The sequence below is a fragment of the Echiichthys vipera genome (genome assembly GCF_963691815.1).
Source record: "Echiichthys vipera genome assembly, chromosome: 14".
NCBI classification, from domain to species: Eukaryota; Metazoa; Chordata; class Actinopteri; order Perciformes; family Trachinidae; genus Echiichthys; species Echiichthys vipera.
Genome location: NC_139839.1, coordinates 15,110,764 through 15,129,104, shown reverse-complemented (window position 1 = coordinate 15,129,104; position 18,341 = coordinate 15,110,764). Strand labels below are relative to the sequence as shown.

At 41.5% G+C, this 18,341-nt stretch overlaps 3 protein-coding genes across 7 annotated transcripts; all 3 read right to left on the bottom strand.

Annotated features, from left to right (window-relative positions):
- Positions 1–104: 104 nt before the first annotated feature.
- heatr6 (HEAT repeat containing 6) lies at positions 105–9,815 on the bottom strand (the record flags this gene model as incomplete). The annotated part of the gene is made up of 20 exons (XM_083927286.1): positions 105–1,012; positions 1,486–1,690; positions 1,803–1,899; positions 2,181–2,305; positions 2,412–2,534; positions 2,627–2,761; positions 3,188–3,274; positions 3,524–3,646; positions 3,740–4,128; positions 4,229–4,328; positions 4,442–4,648; positions 4,730–4,904; positions 5,116–5,360; positions 5,461–5,625; positions 5,753–5,854; positions 5,955–6,069; positions 6,744–6,859; positions 6,942–7,082; positions 7,184–7,291; positions 9,522–9,815. 20 exons carry the CDS (start codon positions 9,813–9,815, stop codon positions 429–431), a joined length of 3,636 nt encoding a protein of 1,211 aa, XP_083783412.1. The 3' UTR covers positions 105–428.
- A 1,463-nt stretch (positions 9,816–11,278) lies between these two features.
- dynll2b (dynein, light chain, LC8-type 2b) lies at positions 11,279–12,861 on the bottom strand. The gene is made up of 3 exons (XM_083927642.1): positions 12,776–12,861; positions 12,007–12,152; positions 11,279–11,916 (listed from the first exon to the last, which is right to left on the bottom strand). The coding sequence occupies exons 2-3, from the start codon at positions 12,136–12,138 to the stop codon at positions 11,779–11,781; spliced, it is 270 nt and encodes an 89-aa protein (XP_083783768.1). The 5' UTR covers positions 12,139–12,152; positions 12,776–12,861; the 3' UTR covers positions 11,279–11,778.
- A 1,493-nt stretch (positions 12,862–14,354) lies between these two features.
- On the bottom strand, positions 14,355–17,780 carry srsf1b (serine and arginine rich splicing factor 1b). 5 transcript variants are annotated; one of them, XR_014593503.1, is made up of 6 exons: positions 17,337–17,780; positions 16,579–16,778; positions 16,311–16,483; positions 15,734–15,923; positions 15,305–15,390; positions 14,355–14,960 (listed from the first exon to the last, which is right to left on the bottom strand). XR_014593503.1 is itself a non-coding variant. In XM_083927637.1 (5 exons), the coding sequence occupies exons 1-4, from the start codon at positions 17,528–17,530 to the stop codon at positions 15,756–15,758; spliced, it is 735 nt and encodes a 244-aa protein (XP_083783763.1). In that variant the 5' UTR covers positions 17,531–17,780; the 3' UTR covers positions 14,355–15,390; positions 15,734–15,755. The 5 variants fall into 5 exon arrangements, 3 of the variants coding, with proteins under 3 accessions (XP_083783763.1, XP_083783764.1, XP_083783762.1); XR_014593502.1 differs by having other exon boundaries at positions 15,305–15,923; XM_083927637.1 differs by having other exon boundaries at positions 14,355–15,390.
- Between the last annotated feature and the right edge of the window lie 561 nt (positions 17,781–18,341).

Here is an 18,341-nt window from a genome sequence, read left to right as displayed (position 1 = left end):
AATGTAGTATACATCATTAACAATTGTTAATGACTGAATAATTATGGCTGCTCAAAATACCTGTATTAAGACTATTTTTTAAAATATATATTTTTATAGGACAGCTGTAAATTACAAAAAAAACAATCAAATTGATGTTTAATTGCATCCACGGTTATGCATTTAATCAGACAGATCTCTCCACACATAACAAAATATACATTTTTCTCATCTTAATAAACTTGGACAAGAAAATTCAACATATTTGTCTTCAAAGTATAATTTCAAATAATTTACAAAAGTAAAATTTCAAATCACATTATGAGAAAGCTGGTTATATAATCTTTGCCTTCAGTCATCAGTTAGTTTGTGTTTGGATGTTTCTCATCCAACTTAATTTTTTTGGATGTTTCAGAAGGTTTCATGAAGTTCAGCGCTGCAGCCGGAAATTAGACTCTTTCCAAGTCTTCACAGGTCTTTAGCAAATCCTCCAGGAAATGAATCACCACCTCTTTACCTCTTTCCTCCTCTTCCTGTCTTTCTCCTTCAGCCATCAACTCCTTTAGTCTGATCAGGGTCTGCTGCAGACCTCCGACTCTCTGCTGAGGGGTAAAACTGTCCCCCCCTGTGTCTTTCTCTCCCTCTGCCCCCTCTCCTCCTCCTTCCTCCGCTCTGAAATATTTTATCAAATGCTCTTTGATGCCCTTCCCCTCCTCTTCGGCCAGAGATGCCCCAAGGGAGGGCATGTCCTGTGACTGGCTGACGCTGAGCAGGTGAAGGAGGGCTTGTGAAAGCGTATGTCGCAGGCTGGCACTGTAGCGGTACTCTAAGAAGTCGTTTGTGTCTTCGCTGTTCTCAAGAGCTCTAGCCAGGGAACGCCAAACACAGATGAACCGCTCTGTGTCCCCGTAGCAGCCACGGTTGGCGGGAGCCGCCAGTGCGGCGGCGGACTTGATCCGCACCTTGAAGTTCTTGCAGGAAGTAACAACATGGCAGAGGGAGGAGAACGCGTCACTAGACCACGGGGCTGACTCTAGAAGGAAAAAAGAAACAGAAATGTAAAGTTTTTATACGTGAGCATCATTAAAACAAAAACATTCAGCTCAGTCACTGTTGGGTAAATTTTACACCCATTCAAAAAACTAACAAGTGGGAAAGGGGCTGTAGAGGCTCCAGAAAGCCGCTGTGTCTGGTCAAGATTCAGTTACACAGCATCAGATCTTAGAAGAATAGCTCAGCATTTTTTAAATACACTTGATTTTCCTTGTTTCCAGTCTTTATGCTAAGCTAAGCCAGTTGACTTCTGGCTGTAGCCTCATATTTAACAAAATCATATGAAAGTGGCATTCATCTTCGTCTTCAACTTTCAGCAAGCAAGCAAATAAGTACTAATAAATAAGTATTCATTTGAATGCTGGTTGAGAGCACAGTCACAGATGACCCATGTTGATTCACACTAAGGGCAAACATGGGTGAATGCCGCGGATAACAAGCAAAAACACTTACCGAGTGGCAGGGCTGGGTTACTGAAAGCATTTCCCAATGCATAACAGGCATTCCACCTGACCTTCATAGTGGCCTCTGATTGAACCGTTTTAACCAGAGCACGGACTGCGTCTTCCAGCGGCCGTTGGAACGCAGACCGGGTCAGCTGACTCTCGCGCAGGAAATGAAGCAGATTGCCCAGTGCTCGCACTGCATTAGACTTCACCTGGGGGGAGGATGGGGGTTGGGGAGAGCAGAAAGAAATGTGGCATAATGTAACAAACCTGAATGTTTGTGCCACGCTCTTGTGTGTAAAGTGACAGAGTGAGCGCTCGCACCCTGTCTTTGTCGGCCGACGCTCGGGTGGCTGACTGCAACATCTTGAGTAGCAGCATGTCTGATAACTCTTCTTGGAAGTCCACACCTACACTCTCCCTGATACAGAGACAGAAAAATGTACAAAAATATAATAAAAAAACAGTATAATATAGTGTAGTATTTAGGGTACAAGGTCTATCTAAATCAGTTACCTAAAGTTGTTTGTTTATTATTTAAACCTCCTCTTTGTTTATAACATGATGAAAGTTAGGCTTTTATTTTGTAAAATGAGTAGGTGATCCACGCTTTAATCTTCTAAATGAGATTTCTATGATAAAGGTGCATTCGTTGTGTTTCCCAACGCAATCACTCAGCACTTTCTATCCATGTTTTCTTACATATTAACAATGAGTGTGTCTGTGAGGTTGCCTAGGGACCAGGCAGCTTTTGCGCGGACATTTGGAGATCGATCATCAAGGGCAGCGAGGATAGTGTTTGCCGTATCTGCCACGAACATCACATCCTGAACAGAAAAGAGGAGGAAAAAAAATCCCAGCCTGTAAAACAGATCCTTGTGGGTCAGAAACACGTTGCTCAGTATGCTCATAGTTGCTGGTTAGTGTCCCTACCTCTCTCAGACAGGGGAACAGTATGTAGACTCCCAAAGCCCTGACAGCTGCAGTCTTCACCAGATAGTTTTCACTGTAGGTCAGCCCCAGCAGCACGGTGATGCACATCAGCTGGGTCTTGTCCTTATAAAAAAAAAAAAAGAACATCGCGCACCTCACCTACAGATCCCTGAAGCTCAGTACCAGCTGTGTAGAAAAATCAAAGGGGAACTCACAGGCAGCTGTGCGAAGGCCTGCGGCAGGATGGAGGGGAGCGCGTCGCAGGCACTCGTCTGCAGCGTGGGATGTTGTTCGTTCTGTAGCGCTCCGTTCAATGGCCCGCTCAAAACTTCTGACCAAAACAGCACCACCTACACCATATCCACATATGTATGGATGAAAAGGTATTCGTATGTAACAGTTTATTCAACTTAAACCTTTCTAATCATTCTCTACGTTCTACTCCTTGGGTTAATGTTTTCAGAAAACAAACAGCAATAGGTCTGCTGAGTCCCTATTGAGTGTCTATATCTAACAATTATTGTCCTGGATTACACATATGATGTTTGTAGAATTAAATGATAATTTTTCATGATAAGAGGTTGGCAGTTTAGTAAGATTGCTCGGTGAAAGGCCGTGGAAAAAGCGTAATGAGAATGATTACATTTCATGTCACCAATGCAACTTTTTCAGGAGCTGAGGTCCCATGGGATCTACCAGAAGCTGCCACATAGGCCATAAAACATCCTCTCAAAACCAGTCTACCCTGATACAGTATAAAGATAGTTAGTACTTACCTGGCTCATAGGGACCCTCAAGCTCTCAGGCACATTGTTTTCTGCTCTGTACTGCTGGATTATTCCAGTCCCCAACTCCTCTAGTAACTAAATAAAAGACGATGACATGGATATCAGTGCACAGATCTCATTGTTTCTCTCACGTGTCATTTCATATAATTTTTAAAAGAGAGAACATCTTGTAATGGGTGTGTAAAGTGGTGGGGTAATGGAAAGACAGGGAATGTCAATCAAACCAGTGTTGGGTTGTTTTGTTTTGCTTTCTTTCATTTTCACCATGTTTTTTTTGCAAATTAACTCTTCAGATGGAATTAAAAAAAAACTACGAGGAGTTACCTTTGCTCCGTGCAGTTGTATGGAAGGGTCCGTCTCCCTGAGGCAGCGAGCACTCACCTGCCCAATCTCACACAGAGATGATTGGGCTAGACAGAAGTAACCACGTACCAGGTGGGACATGACCTGAAACCCACAAGACACACTTTAAAAAAAAAAACACCTTCAGATTTTATAAAAATCTGTTTCGGGCTTTAGTTCTGTCACTTTATCTCTCACCTGTAGAGCTTCTAGTCGGACAGGGGAGGGCTCTAAAGCGACACCTCCTCCTGTTCCCGCTCCCTCGCTGTCCGATTGGTCCTCTCTGGGCTGAGTCACCAGTGACACGCATAGCTGCAGCAGCCACGGCTGGGTGCCGTCCTCCTCCCCCGGTTTGCGAGAAATTTGGGGCGAGTGTGTGCTCCGCGGGGAAGGTTTGACCGGTGTACGGGAGGGTGAAGACACTCCGTCTCTTTGTCTCCAGCTGAGAGCCGAGTCCTGAGGCGTGAATGAGCCGGCGCTGCTGCTGCCCTCAGGCTGTCGGAGGAGGAGCCCCACCTCAGGGAGAGGGGCCTGAGTCGTCATCAGAGCCCCATAAAGTGTCAGGACTGATACACGAACATTCACATCTAAGGACAGAGAGCAGCAGTATTAAAAGAAGCCTGTGTTACTGACCTGTATCTTAAGTCCTTGTGCTTAGTTATCTGAGTGGACTGATGATATACAGACCTCTGTGGTGGACGTAGGGACGTATCTGCTTCCAGAGCGGGCTGAGCAGACCAGGTCTGAGACGGTGGTAGGGAGCGTTCGCCACCAGGTAGGCCAGGCACTAACAGACAGTATAAGTTGTTAGAACCTGCTCCACAACTACGTGCGCATGTTGTTTCATGTTTAGCTTGACTTTTAGAAGGTAAAGGGGTCATTACGAAACTGCGCGTGTACCTTTATGACTTGCGTCAGCGTTTGAGGGGAGGTCTCAGCCAGCAGAGCCAGGCTGAGGGAGCGATGCAGCTCTCTGACGGCAGTAGCCAGCGAGAAGGAGAAAGGGGTGTAAGATGAACGAGGAGAGGCCGTATCTTCCGCTACAGCCAGGAACTGACGGGAGCCGCCCAGCATGGCCGACAGCACCTGAAGCGCACATGCACGGACCTGGAAGTGGAGAAATGACGCAGGATCGCTACAGGCATATTTGACGAGCATAATCGTAACATGAAAAAGGGTGAGTCGTACCTTCGGTGAGGGGTCCTTCAGTATAATTGTGAGGAGAGTGAGAGGTGGCGGTCCCCCGATAGGAGCGTCTGGGATGAAGGAGGACCAGTATCCATACAGGGTCCTCTTTTCTACACCTCTCACCACTGCTAGCAGACATTGAAGCGCTCCCTGACGCACACGACCATGGTGAAGTCTGAAAAATGAGAAAATAAGCAGGATGAATTCTTACTCGTTCATTTAGCATTTCCATCTATTTTAACCTTTTAGAAAGCACAAAGTTAATTTGTTCTTTACATACAACATGATAAAAAGTTTCAGTAAAAACTTAAGAAAGCAGGCATGCTTGTACAAAAGGAAAAAAAAAGAGTGGTGACATGGATGGACACATATTTCCTTATCTGTACCTTAATTTGCTCTGTGCACTTCCTTCTGGGTCAGAAAACTCTGAGTCAGAACTGGTTTTTTCCCAGGTCGGGTAGAGAGACGGACCAGAGGGTTTAGACAAGGACTGTCCTTCACCTCTGCCTCCCTCCCTCCCCCCTTTCTGAAGTGCGGGCACTGCCTCTCCATCATCTTCCTCCCCATAATCCCCCATGCTATCCTCAGCGCTCGTCTTCTTCCCCTTTCCTCTGGACTTCCTCTTTTTATTCTGAGGAGAAACGATAGAAAACATTTGTGTATTTCCTTTACCGATTTTGAAACCACCCTTACTAGACCTTTAACCAAAAAAAAATGAAGACTCGTCTCACCCCTGAGGTTTTGCCTGGCACGGCGGCCTCCTTTGGTGGTTCGGGGGGTTTTGGGGTTTCAACGGGTTTTGATGCAGAGAGACCCTCGTACTGGGGAAGAGGTGTTGGGTAAAGCACAGTCGGCCACTCGACATTCACACCTGGAGCTCCCTGGAACATGAGCATCTGCAGGAAACAAATGTCCAAATGATTATTACAATATATAGCTGTCATGTTGATTTGTGCTGGAAAAGGGATAAAAAAAAGGGATAAAGCAACAGGAAAAATCTGCAACTGTGTCAGAACATGATACCTTAAGTGCAGCTAGTACGGACCCAACCTCCTCGCCTCCACCAAATTTCCACTTCCCACCTGAGAGACAACACTGTAGTCCTTTCAATGCAGCCTGGATCACCTGCACACAGAACACAAGAGAATGGGACAACCATGATGACATGTTTTCTGTTTTGTCCCCCACTGAAATTTCCTTTTTTAAAACTCAGATCATAACTTACCCTGCAGTAGAAGAGCTCATCAGTGTTGGGAGGTTTGGGTGACTGCAGTGTTTGCAGAAAGACTCTGAGAGATACACTTCTGTATTCATCATCCAAAGGTGGCTGACCTGGGATCCTGGAGGGAGACACAGAGAATTTGGGCCCTCTTAAATGCAGCTGACACAAGTTGTGAACACAACACTGACATATCATCATCTCCTGAGAGATGTCTGGCTTTTTTAGCTGCCAAGTGCTCGACTATATTCACCTAGCTAGTTGCTAACTGTATCTGTCTGCCGTTTGGCGCTGGGCAGGTAATGTACAAAATATTTGGATGTTCTTTACCGCGACCTTGGGTCGTGATTGGAAATTGATTGTTACAGCTGTGAATCCAAACCTAAAACAGCCGCCGTCCTTCGCAAAGCTACAACCTTTTCAGTGCCACATTTCATGCCGACAGGTGTTTGGTTTAATGGCTGCAAAAGTCCTTCAATTCTTTCTTGACATGGAAAGGGAATACAACTTTCCAACAACACAGGGAAGTCTAATTCCACTTCTTGTAATTTGAACGGAGATGGGGATTTATAAAGTTATTAAGAAAGCATTTAGGACTAGGATTCGTTTGCTCGCTTCATCTCTGCTCCAACCCAATAATAAAAAGAAACCATTCTGGCTTCAAAAAATTGAGTGGTGAACCATAACTCAAAAGTTTTAAAACACTCCATTAGAACTGGATAAGACACACAATGCACAGTACACACAGACAAAATGCTAAATGGCTATTGGCTAAATAAGCATGCTAAAGCCTACCTGAGACAGATGTTGGCCATACAGGTAAGAGCAACACGGCGCAGCTCAATATTTGGCTGAGATGGAGAACTATACAGCAGCAGGATTCCATCTTCACCCAGCAAGTCGACGAGGTGCTATGAACGAGAGCAATCCTTATGTAAACATTCAGCAGCATACACTACAATACACTTTCACAGAGCCTGTACAAATATCTACCTGGTGGCACTGAGGTCCATTCCCGTACACTATTGTGGAGAGTGCCAGGAGGATATCTGCGTGTGTCCATGTACTGCACACTTTTAGCGCATTGGCGGTATAATTCACCAATACATCCAATGTCCGCTCGTCCATTATTACCTGGAACAAAAAACAAAAGAACAGCACATTGCAGTTGACTACGCAGTCATGGTCAGCACATGAGTAGATCTAGTCTATTTTTACTACATGCTAGATGTTACCTTTAACTGATTGAGCAGATGATGTGCTAGCTGGCAGAGCTTGATGACTAAATGTTCTTGACTCAGCGGCACCAGACAGCTGACATGTTTCAGCAGACTGCACACGTCCTGAAATGGGAATGAAGAGGCTCAGCACAACCACAAATGTCTTCACAGCAGCAAAACAAACAATCCTGGATATCACGCACGTCCATTTAGTTGATTGAACATTTGATAAAAATAGAAAAGGCAAACTTTTTTTATAAGAACATTTAGGTGCCAGAACAAGACGCATTTGCACTTTGCTTTAGCTGTTGTTAAATGGTTGGTAGGACAGTGCTACATGACTGCTAGGCGATATGGCCAAAATATTCTATCATGATAAAGGTCATATCATATCTCAATTAGTGATCAACTGTTGAACTGATGTTTTTTTTAATGGCCAAAGCTGATTATTTGAAAGCAGAGTGGGTGATAGCCGATATACAGCATAATGTCGATATCATATTGTTTTGCATCAGATGAAATATAATAATTTGATAATAACAAATGAGACATACAATCGCCGAACTTAAATTAAATAAATAATTAATTAATTAATTAATTAATTAATAATTAAAAATGTGGGTCACTATGATGTTCTCTATGGTTGCTAGGGCGCTGTGCAGCTGGCTAAGACAAATTTACAGACAAACATTGCAACATTTTCTGAAATGTTTAAATACACTGAAAAGAATAACTTGTAACATTTACTTCACTATATCACTGTAACAATTTGCACTCTATTTTTTCAAGTACATTTTACTGCTGACACTCACTGACAATCATTTATAAATAATTTAAATTGTATATGTAAATAAATATTGAAATGTACTCTTCCTCGTCTGTGAATTATTTACATTAATAAAATGTGTAAATATTAAAATGTTTACAATATTCAAGCAATTCTAGCAATATTCTAGTTCTCGCCGAATTTTAATTTGACTATGTATAAATTACTTAAGATTAATTTAATATATTATACTATACCAAAAAGTCATTTTTTAAGTGTATGTATATCATATATTTGGTTTTGGTAGATTCTACGGACACAAAGAGACAAAGTGAAGTAACATAAATGTTCAACAGTCTGAAAGACAGAAAGCAGAACAAAATCTATAAACTGCTGCTCTCACTGGACACATTTAAAGAGACGCTGAAAGACTCTGTCACATCTGGCTGCAGATGTTCTCAATGTTGAATTATGTTTTGATATCTTTGAATTATGTGTTCTCAAACTTTGCGCCTGACGTACCACCTCAGAAAATATCAGGCTCTCTCAAGTACCACCACCAAGACCAATGTTAAAATACAGCAGCGCAGGCCGACACTGTTCAGCTACAGAAAGGAAGGTTTATTCCTAATCAGAGAGATTATTTATTGTCTTCAGCCCTGTATGAAGGTGTAGCATCAGAACTCACATGCCAGTGTGTTTTCACACCAATCATTTTACCTCTGCACTCTCTTGCCATCCTAAAAGATCTTAAAAATTTAAGTATTTTCCTAGTATTATATTAATTTAGTAATTAATGTTCCCTTTTTTTATTTCAGAGATTCCTTTGAGAGAGAGAGCTTGGGGGACAAGTACCAGTTTGAGAACCAGTATCTTAGAAGATGTTATTTATAACTTGTTTTATTTTAGTTGTTTCATGTTTGTGTTTCTGAAACTTGTGTTTCTTGTGCTGCTGCCTGGACCTCAATGTGTCTTTTTTTATTATTTACTCGCCTCATTGGTTTGTTCCTTTCTTCTCTCTGGTTCTTATTAGTTTTATAAAATTTGAATTATTTTATCTATTATGTTTTAATTTATTTATTTTGTATGTATGTGTATATATGTATATACTATACTGTATGGTTCGGGCATCTAGTAAGGATGCCCCCTGGATGCCTCCCAAGGGAGATGTTCCAGGCACGTCCAGCTGGGAGGAGGCCTCAGGGAAGACCCAGGACCAGGTGGAGAGATTAGATCTCCACACTGGCCTGGGAACGCCTCAGGATCCCCCAGTTAGAGCTGGTTAATGTGGCCCGGGAAAGGGAAGTTTGGGGTCCCCTGCTAAAGCTGCTGCCCCCGCGACCCCGACCCCGGATTAGCGGATGAAGACGAGATGAGATAAAATACTGTATATATATAATATATATAATATATATTGTTTCATCTGTTTTGCATGGCTGTTCGGTGGTTGCTATGGTGTATGAAGTCGATATGATGCGTTCACTAAGGAAAAGAAATGACCAACTGAATTTCGATCACACAACATGATTTCTATAGTTTTTCGTTTTCACTGCCACACGTTAAGTTGAATACAGTGGTGTGCGTCACCTCTGGCCGGATGTTGATGTTGGGCTCGAAGGTTTTGTTGTAGTTTTCCGACAGGAGCTGGTCAAACAGCAGGTTGAGCTCCTCTCTCAGCTGGCCCGAGTCTGTTCGCAGGGCTCGAAGCTTTGCGGCGCAGCGGGTAAACTGCGTCTCGACGTCCGGCGGTGAGCCAAGCCGCCAACTGTCCGTGCCGAGCGGGGTGAACGGGGCGGCCTCCGCGGACAGAGCCACCGGAGGAAAAACACGGACATCACTACGGTTCGTCAGAGCCGGTGATAACACGGTGTGAGCCGCCATATTTTCGGTTGGGGAAGTGTTTCCCTTGCTCGGTGGTTCTCGCCCCTCATTTCAAGCTCGGCATCCAAATGTCAGGCTCATTACTGCCCCCTACAGTTTATTTTTTATTTCTACATTTTTATTGAGGTTATACACAATGTAAATGTAGAAATAACAACATACATTAAAATGTCCAAATGCATTAAAACGTAAAAAATAATAACCAAAACCCAAACGTATGGGGTATACTAAAGTATGGGACTTAATGTGAAATGTCTAAATAATCTGATAGTTTTTCACATATTTTTGAGTTTTAAGTTTTGCATAGTGGTCAATTATGATTTAAAATCTGATTATTTAAAATGATAAAAGGAGGGTAGTGTAGTGTTAATCAAAATCATTTTTACGGATATAGTATTTTACTAAGAAAATAAATTAATTATGTAAGTTTCATCTGCTGAATATTTCTTAATGTTAAGAATTAGTAATAAATCAATTTTTGTTAGAATTACATTTTACGGTGTAAACCAGGAACACTGTCTCCCCCTAAGAAATAGACTGAGAAACTAACAAAAATGACACCTAAAGAAGCAGTAAATCATACATTCAACAATTTTACTAAAGTACAAAGTTTTAAATTAGTAACAAGTGATTTCATAATTTTCACAACTGCCCTCTCTGTGTATTTATGTCATATTTGATCATTTTGCAATTGCAGTTTCATTAGTCTTGCGTTTGTATAAATGCACATAGACATTGAAAAGTAGCTGGGACACTGGTGCATTCTTTATGCCTATATATCTATAAAAAATAAATAAAAGATAGAGTTGAAGCATTAATGTGTAGCTTTTTAATGTTGCAGCTGGTAAAAGTGTGATAGTGTGGTGGAGATCTGGCAATGTAAGATTACCTTTAGACAGATTCCTTAGTTTAACCAATACATTTTTGAGCCAATCCTCCAATCAGTCGTTTTAAACTGTGGACGTCAGGTAAAATGAGTAGACTACAACACGTTAAAATGTAAGGGAGTGAAGCATCTTGAAATAATAGTTACAACTCCCGCTACTGGATATTTCCTTTACACACTTACGTATGTTGGTTTATCCAGTTTTTGAGAATACATTCATTTCAAAAGCCTTCCACCTGCTTTGAAGGTTTAAGATCGGATTTATTTATCCCCCCCCCCCAATAAAGACAGACATCTAATAAAGCACCAACATCTGTCTCCTACTTCTGGAAAATCTGATTTGTTTGTCACCTCAAGAGAACAAATGAATGCGTCAAGACATTTGATCTTAGTTCATGCAAATGAAGCAAATTTCAAAGCACACAGACATACGCAACACACATTTTAAACCGATTTACTGTGTCAAAGTTGTTTTGTGCTCAACATGTTGAAAATATCACAATACCAAACTGCACACTAAATTACATTCTAGAGATGTACAGAAGTAACTTTGTAAAGATTCACAAGTGAAGTGGAAAGAGGAATGTTCAAGCATGTACAAAACCTTATATCTCTTGGCATTTAATTTTCTTTATTAAGTGCAAGCAACAGTCTTGGAATTTATATTCAATCTCAGTCAACACTGAAAATTAAAAAGGCATGTCAACAAAAACTCTTGCTTGTTCCATGAAAAATAAGTTATTATACAACATATGTGAAACAATGTACAAGGTCGGTGCAAAGCACAAATAATATTCAAAAATTATGAATCATGTCATCAGTCAGATGACCGAGGGATGGAATGGGGAGTAGCTTTAAATTGACATTTTCTATGAATGGCACGTCACCAATCCAGGTATGACTAATGCGCCAACCACCAACGGTTTTAGTGGTGTAGGTGGCAAAGGATAACAGACTGAAGCTAGCAGGAAACCAGGAGGTAGGCATGTTTGCAGAAAGGTGGTAGCAAATATACAGCATGGCACAGACGTAGTAAGGGCTGAATTAAAAGTAGTTTCCAGAGGGCCTGTTTGGATTTCAGCCTGACTTGAACAGAAGAATGGCCACTTGGCCCAGGTAGAAGTAGATGAAATGCTTCGTCTCGTGCGTCACGTAGCTGCCAAAGTTCCTCCCAACAATGCAATGCCAAGTGGGGTTGTACTTCTTGTCAAACTCCTGGAGGGGGAGACAATAATTACAATATCACAGATGAGACCATTTACAAGTTTTAATTAATGCAAGTCTGTACTACTTCACCCAACATACCTTTTTGACATAGGCGGCAATATCCTTCTCAATGTTGTACTTTTCCATCGCTTGCATGGCACAGTCCACTGCATCCTGCTGCATTTCATCAGACATGTCTGCATTCTTTATCACTGCCTTCTTGTCAGACATTTTGGCTTATTTGACTGCAAAAGGAGAGAAAAAAGCTAATAATTAGGAATTACAGTTTCCACACAGTGAACCTTGTTGTTCCATTTAGATGCTGGCTACAGTTATTTGACTGAGTTGCATTTTGAATGAAGGAGTGACAATTTGAGAGTTAAATGGGATTGACATACAATCCAATTAACATGATAGGGAGGACTCCTGAAGCAGGGTCACCTGGCTCTTCCTCAGATGGACACTGACAGGGTTGTAGTGGAACACACTGAGTGGATTTATATAGACAACTCAGTAATGTGGCTTTGAGAGACACACAATGGGAGCATTTAGCACACATCACAGCCAAGGACACACAACTGCACCTGAACTGTGCAATGGACATCATTATAGCTTTAATTCACTGCTACATACGAAACGATACTAGCTATTTCTGGCCTCTTCATACACAAGATATTCCTCAATTAATCAGGTTTACAAACAGCAACATGGAGAGGGTGGCAGGGGCATTATTGGAGCTCAGGCGAGGTTAGCATGCCAGCCACAGAAGCCTGTTTCCCCCTCTCACCTGCTGACAGTGCACAGGTTGCATTATCAATAAACACGGTGATGAACGCTATTTTGATCACACACTGCATTTAAATCTTACCGTTTCTCAGCGAAGATAAATTGTTGTACGTTAGGAGAAGCTCCTCAGTTTTTCGTTCATTTATGAAGAGAAAGCGTGCGTCTCTGTTCCGCCCTCCACAGCGCACCCGCTCCCTGATTGGCCGGAGGGAAGCCGCCACCCTGGTGACGGCGTTTTTCACTTGCGGACAGTGCCGGCATCTTATTTCCACCCAGAATGCACCGCTTCCACCCCTCGCTCCTCCGCTCCATCCATGCAGGAAGTGTTTTTGTGTTTTGTTTCATTGAAACGATTCACTATAAACATTGCCTTTCTTACATGTTCCAGAGTTATACTAAATATCAGAAAAGCATTTCTAAATGTAGAAACAATAACATACATTTAAATGCACAGACAGTAAACATAGAAAAATAAATGAAGAATAACAAAAACCAAAATGTATGGGGGCTGCTTAACTAAGGGAGTCAATTTGAAATGCCTAAATAATCTGATGATTTTTGACGATTTATTTTTTGTCTTTAAGTCTTCCATGGTGGTCAATTATGATTTAAAATCTGAATATTTAAGAATGTAAAAAAAGGCACGTTTGTTAAGCCAAATCATTTTATGGATACAGTATTTTGCTTTTATAATGCAATTATGTAAGTTTCATCTGGCGAATATTTGGGATTTAATTAGTAATAAATCAATCTTTGGTAGTATAATTGTTTTTACCAAACAGAGGTTAGACATGAGCTGAATGTGCATTGAGTATTGATCCCAGGCCACTTGTAAACAGACAGAAAAAGATCATACGATCTCTACAGAACAATACATTTTTTACCTATCGCACTGCAATTGTTCCTTTCATGTATCATCGTTACATTTGACTGTGTGTAGCCAATAGCTGCACTTTAGATAAAGGGAATATATCCCTCAAAAATTAAGGAAAATACACAATTTTACAGTTCACCAGTCCTAAATGATCTTTTCTGGATTTCCGAGGCGTGTCCACTCTCTTCAGTGCAGTGTGATGATATAACAGACATACGACAACCTGGACATCCTGATGAAGGAATCTCAGTAGGTACCGCTGCTAGACTGACTTATGAATCTTGGTTACACCAGTCTTTCATGAAACCAAAAACCGGGGAAAAAATTTAAGCATTAAAGCTTTATTGAAAGCTTAGTCAACCTCTCAAAGTATACATCAATCCAGAATAAGGATATTTGGTAGTATGGTCAGTCAAGCTGCTCATAATTCAAAGTCCCCCTTCACTCAAAAATGTGTTTTGCTTGTTACTTCACTTGAATGTTTGATCTTCACTGCAGAATGAGAAATGCTGTTAATGCAATGGTGATGTTTAAAAACCCATTGTTACTTTACTTTGAAGTAGGAGACAACTTGTGTCTAGTAGTGAAAATATTTGCATATTCATAGAATTTTTTTATTTCTTAATAAGGGACATTTTTTTAACTTGACTTCATCAAGTCCTCCAGAAACAACTGGTATTGCACACCCAAAAAAACGGTGTGCATCATGTACTGTATGTGTCTGGTATTTTTGTGCACACCCTTCTATGGTATAGACATACTGGAAAAGAAAACCACAAACACTATCTTATGTTATTGAAAGTTTTATTAAAAGAGAATAAAGCTTTAGGATACTGGAGATTATACTTAAGAAAATCAGAAATCATCCTCTGCAGAAAAAGACTGACCTAAGAAAAAGATACAAACCACATTAAGGTCACATTCCCTTGTCGCGTCCCAGTCCTCCCTCTTCCCTCCCTACTCCGCGTTAATGGTCGCCCACTATTTACCACTCTCCTTAAGCGTGTGGATCCATCCTGCACCTCCCAGCCCTCCTCCTGGTTTTGAGACGAGCTTTGCTCTTCTTTTTTTTTTTTTTTTAGAATTTTGAAAAAACAAAAATCTGAAAAATAATCGCTTGTCACAGTGCCGTCAGTAATTGTGTCTCTGAGGTCCCAAGCAAAATGGAAAAAAAATAATTTGGATTATTTGAAAGCCAATTTGGTTTGAATATTTCACTATTTCCGGTTTGATGGGGTTATGTGGACAGGGCCGGGGGTCAGGATCCTCTCCCGGTAAAATGCTTCCAATGCTCCTGATCCATGTATCCATCCTGAAGCCTAATCCTAATCCTGATCTGATCCTGAATCCTGATCCAGCTCCGGAATGGGGGGACAATGAGCCCAGTCCAAACCTTCAGAATACCAGCAGAACCAAAGAGAAGGAGGCGAGTTAGAATCACACCTTCAGAAAATACTAAAATAAAAATGTCAATAAATTCATCTACCAGGGAGTTCACTTTGAGAAAAACAGGGAACACCTTCTATAATCAGGCCCCAAAAAACTAAGATTTACTTTGGAGACTGAAAGAAAAAAAAAAAAAGAACACAAGCTTTGGATGTCCAAATACAAAGTGGTATACAGAACTTGTTACAACTGAAAACATTCAACAACTGCACTCTATTGTGAAGTATATATAAAAAAACTGAACAGCCTTATAATGCAGATTTCACAGTTGACAAGGCACAGCCATCATACCATTGGTGCCACATTTGACTCCTCCTCCTGTTAATCTTAATATGAACTGTTTCCTCTGTTCCCATCCTATCCTGTTCCTCTGAACTCTACAGAGAGACACACAAGAGGGTCAAAGAACAGTAGTATATTCTTAAAAGAAGTAAAATATTTCCAATCGAAATAAAGCAAATGTACAGGTGTACAACGAAGACAGGTAGAAGAGAAGTACAGAGGGGTGAGAGATGGTTAGCAGAAATGTTGATGAGGGAGGGGGTGAGGGGCTGGGGATGAGAGAGTGAAACAGGGCTGTGTACTCAAATGAAAACTGCAACACAAAGTGGGGGAACACACAAGGAGACAGTGTAAACAGGTAACATGAGATGATCCATGGTGAGTATACAGGACTTTTTTGAGTGATGTGAAGATTTCCTCTCCAGATCCGAGACACACCATTGCTGCAGTCAAGGTGGATCTAGGTGCGGGAGCGGGAACGGCGAGGAGAGTAACGTGGAGACCCTCTGCTCCGACGGGAGCCACTCTTGCTTCTGCTGCGGCTACGGCTGCGGCTGCGAGAGCGAGAACGACCATAGCTGGGGCTGCGAGGACCATCCACCTTTACACGGATGTAAGCCGTCTCTCCCTGAACACACACATAAGCATAACTAAGCATCATTACCGTGTATATTGCTACATGAGACTCGGGTACACAGAAAAAAACACCTATTTCGTGGTTGCTGGTTTATTAGCAAAGCCTTCACTTGGACCAAAAATATCAATTTATGTTAAAAATACTCGGATGCTACAGTCACTGTCATCATCATCACTCCATGAATGATGGGCATAGCCAGAACTACGATGCAGAGCAAAATTACACAACCATTCAAACTTAATACTGGTCTTTACTTACTGCCGGGTCATTCTCCCCTTCACTCCTGCTTTCTTCATTTGAGAAAACTTTTCAATTCCAAAATGTAGTCCCACAGCCATTCCTTATTAAGTTAGTTTGCGGATGTAACCCTTTACGTACCTCATGAGAGCGAAACTTGGTGTTATCCAATTGACGTACAGCGTAGGACATGTCTTCTTTGCGTACAAACTCCACTACCCCGGTGCCATCACGGTACACATCAGCATAACATACATCACCTGCCTCACGCATGTGATCCTTCAAGTCCTGCCAGCTTCCACTGGAAGGAAGACCTGACAGGAGAAGGTGGTGTTAGCCTCATGCATTCATCTGTACACTTAGGTAAAGAGGAGAAGACAACTTGAAAAATGACGAACACATCACTCACCTTCCACAAGAACCCTGTACTCTGAGCGTCGGGAGGGGGGGCCATGTCTTCCCCTCTGGGGTCCCATTGGTCCACCACCACGATCACCACCACCACCACCACCTCCTCCTCCTCCTCGTCCACTTCTGGGAAACTCAACACGCAGGCGGTAGCCATCGTAATCATAACCATCACGACCATAGACCGCATCCTCGGAATCCCTGTGAAAAGTTAGACAACTTATCAACTAATCATTGTAGATTTAAAAGCCAATTTTCCAGTGGTTTTACGAATAAACTGGTGGGTAAGGTTGCAGGTAGTGCAGCAAATGCCTATTGAGATTAGGTCTGGGTGCAACCAACCCAACGTGTACTTTAAATTACATTCAGGTTTATTAGACAAACCATACCAAGTTAAAATTAATGCAATTAATTCACACTTTACATTTAATATTTTATTACAAATAATTTGATAGCATTTTATATTTAAATGTCTGGAAACACTCGAGTTATGGAACTTAAATTCCATTTTGATCTCTCATTCTTGGTAGGCCCTAGAATTAAGCTGAAATCTGTGGCGCTGGGAGGTCCCATTGATGCATGCATTTAATTATAGAATCATCCATTTCTGTATTAAATTGTTTATTGAGACTTAAGTCATGATTAGACCTCCACAATAACCTGGCTACTGCGTGTGCATGGGTGTCTCCATTGTGACCCAGTTTGCGTGTAACGTTAAGCTAACAGAGCGTCGAGACGTGGCGGGAGAGTGCGGCTCACCTCGGATCCTCGAACTGCACGAAGGCAAATGGTGGTCCTCCTCTCCGGTTCTTCAGATCGATGTCACGAATGGCTCCATACTTGTAAAACAAGTCTTCCACGTCCTTTGAGCGGATATCAGGAGGAAGATTCCCCACGTATATCCGACAATCGTTGCTCCCTGCAGGTCCTCGAACTACACCTCCGCCGGACATGTTAGCACAGAACTGGCTAACAATAACAGTTAGCTAAGGAAGTTAGCACGCGGCTAACAGATCTCCTCCGGCCGAACTAACGACAGAATGACGCGAAGATGGTTCAATTAATATGACAGACTGTCGGTGAAACACTCTTTAAATATTTATGTAATGTTACAGTTAAAATCCTTCGGACTGGATGGCACAAAAATCAAATTAACACGAGCTAAAAGTTGCAAACCGCGTCTCAAATCCTTCCTCCGACAAAGCGCTCTTCTTCTTCAACAGCGTGGCGGATCACAACTAGCTTTAAATGTGCGCGCTCCGCCCCCTACCGCGAGAGTCGCGTACTGCAGCACACGTGTGTGTTCAGCTCAAAAGTTCATCCTTTTTTTTTTAGATTTTTTATTTTAGTTTTCTTATTAACGGTTTCTCAAATTGCCGAGATGTTAACACAACAAACAAAAGGATTCACAAACAAGAAAAAGTACAGGAGATTAGTAAAATAATACAAAACCCAACACAAACAAAATCATGAACACACAATGATTTACCTAGTTTGTTATAAAATTATACGATTTGTATAAATTTAGCGTTTTTAAAAAATTTTTATTGAGTTGTAATTTGGCATAGTTTCAAAATGTGTATTTGGATCAGATTTATGATTAGTTATAGGGGGGAATTTCCTTAGATATTTAATTTTATTAACATAAAATTTAGCCAAGTTAATGAAAATAAAAGCTAACAAAGCAATTTCACATCAAGGTCCATTAAGCTGTTGTGGAGCTAAATAAAAATAAAATTGCTAAGGATATGATTATTGACTGTT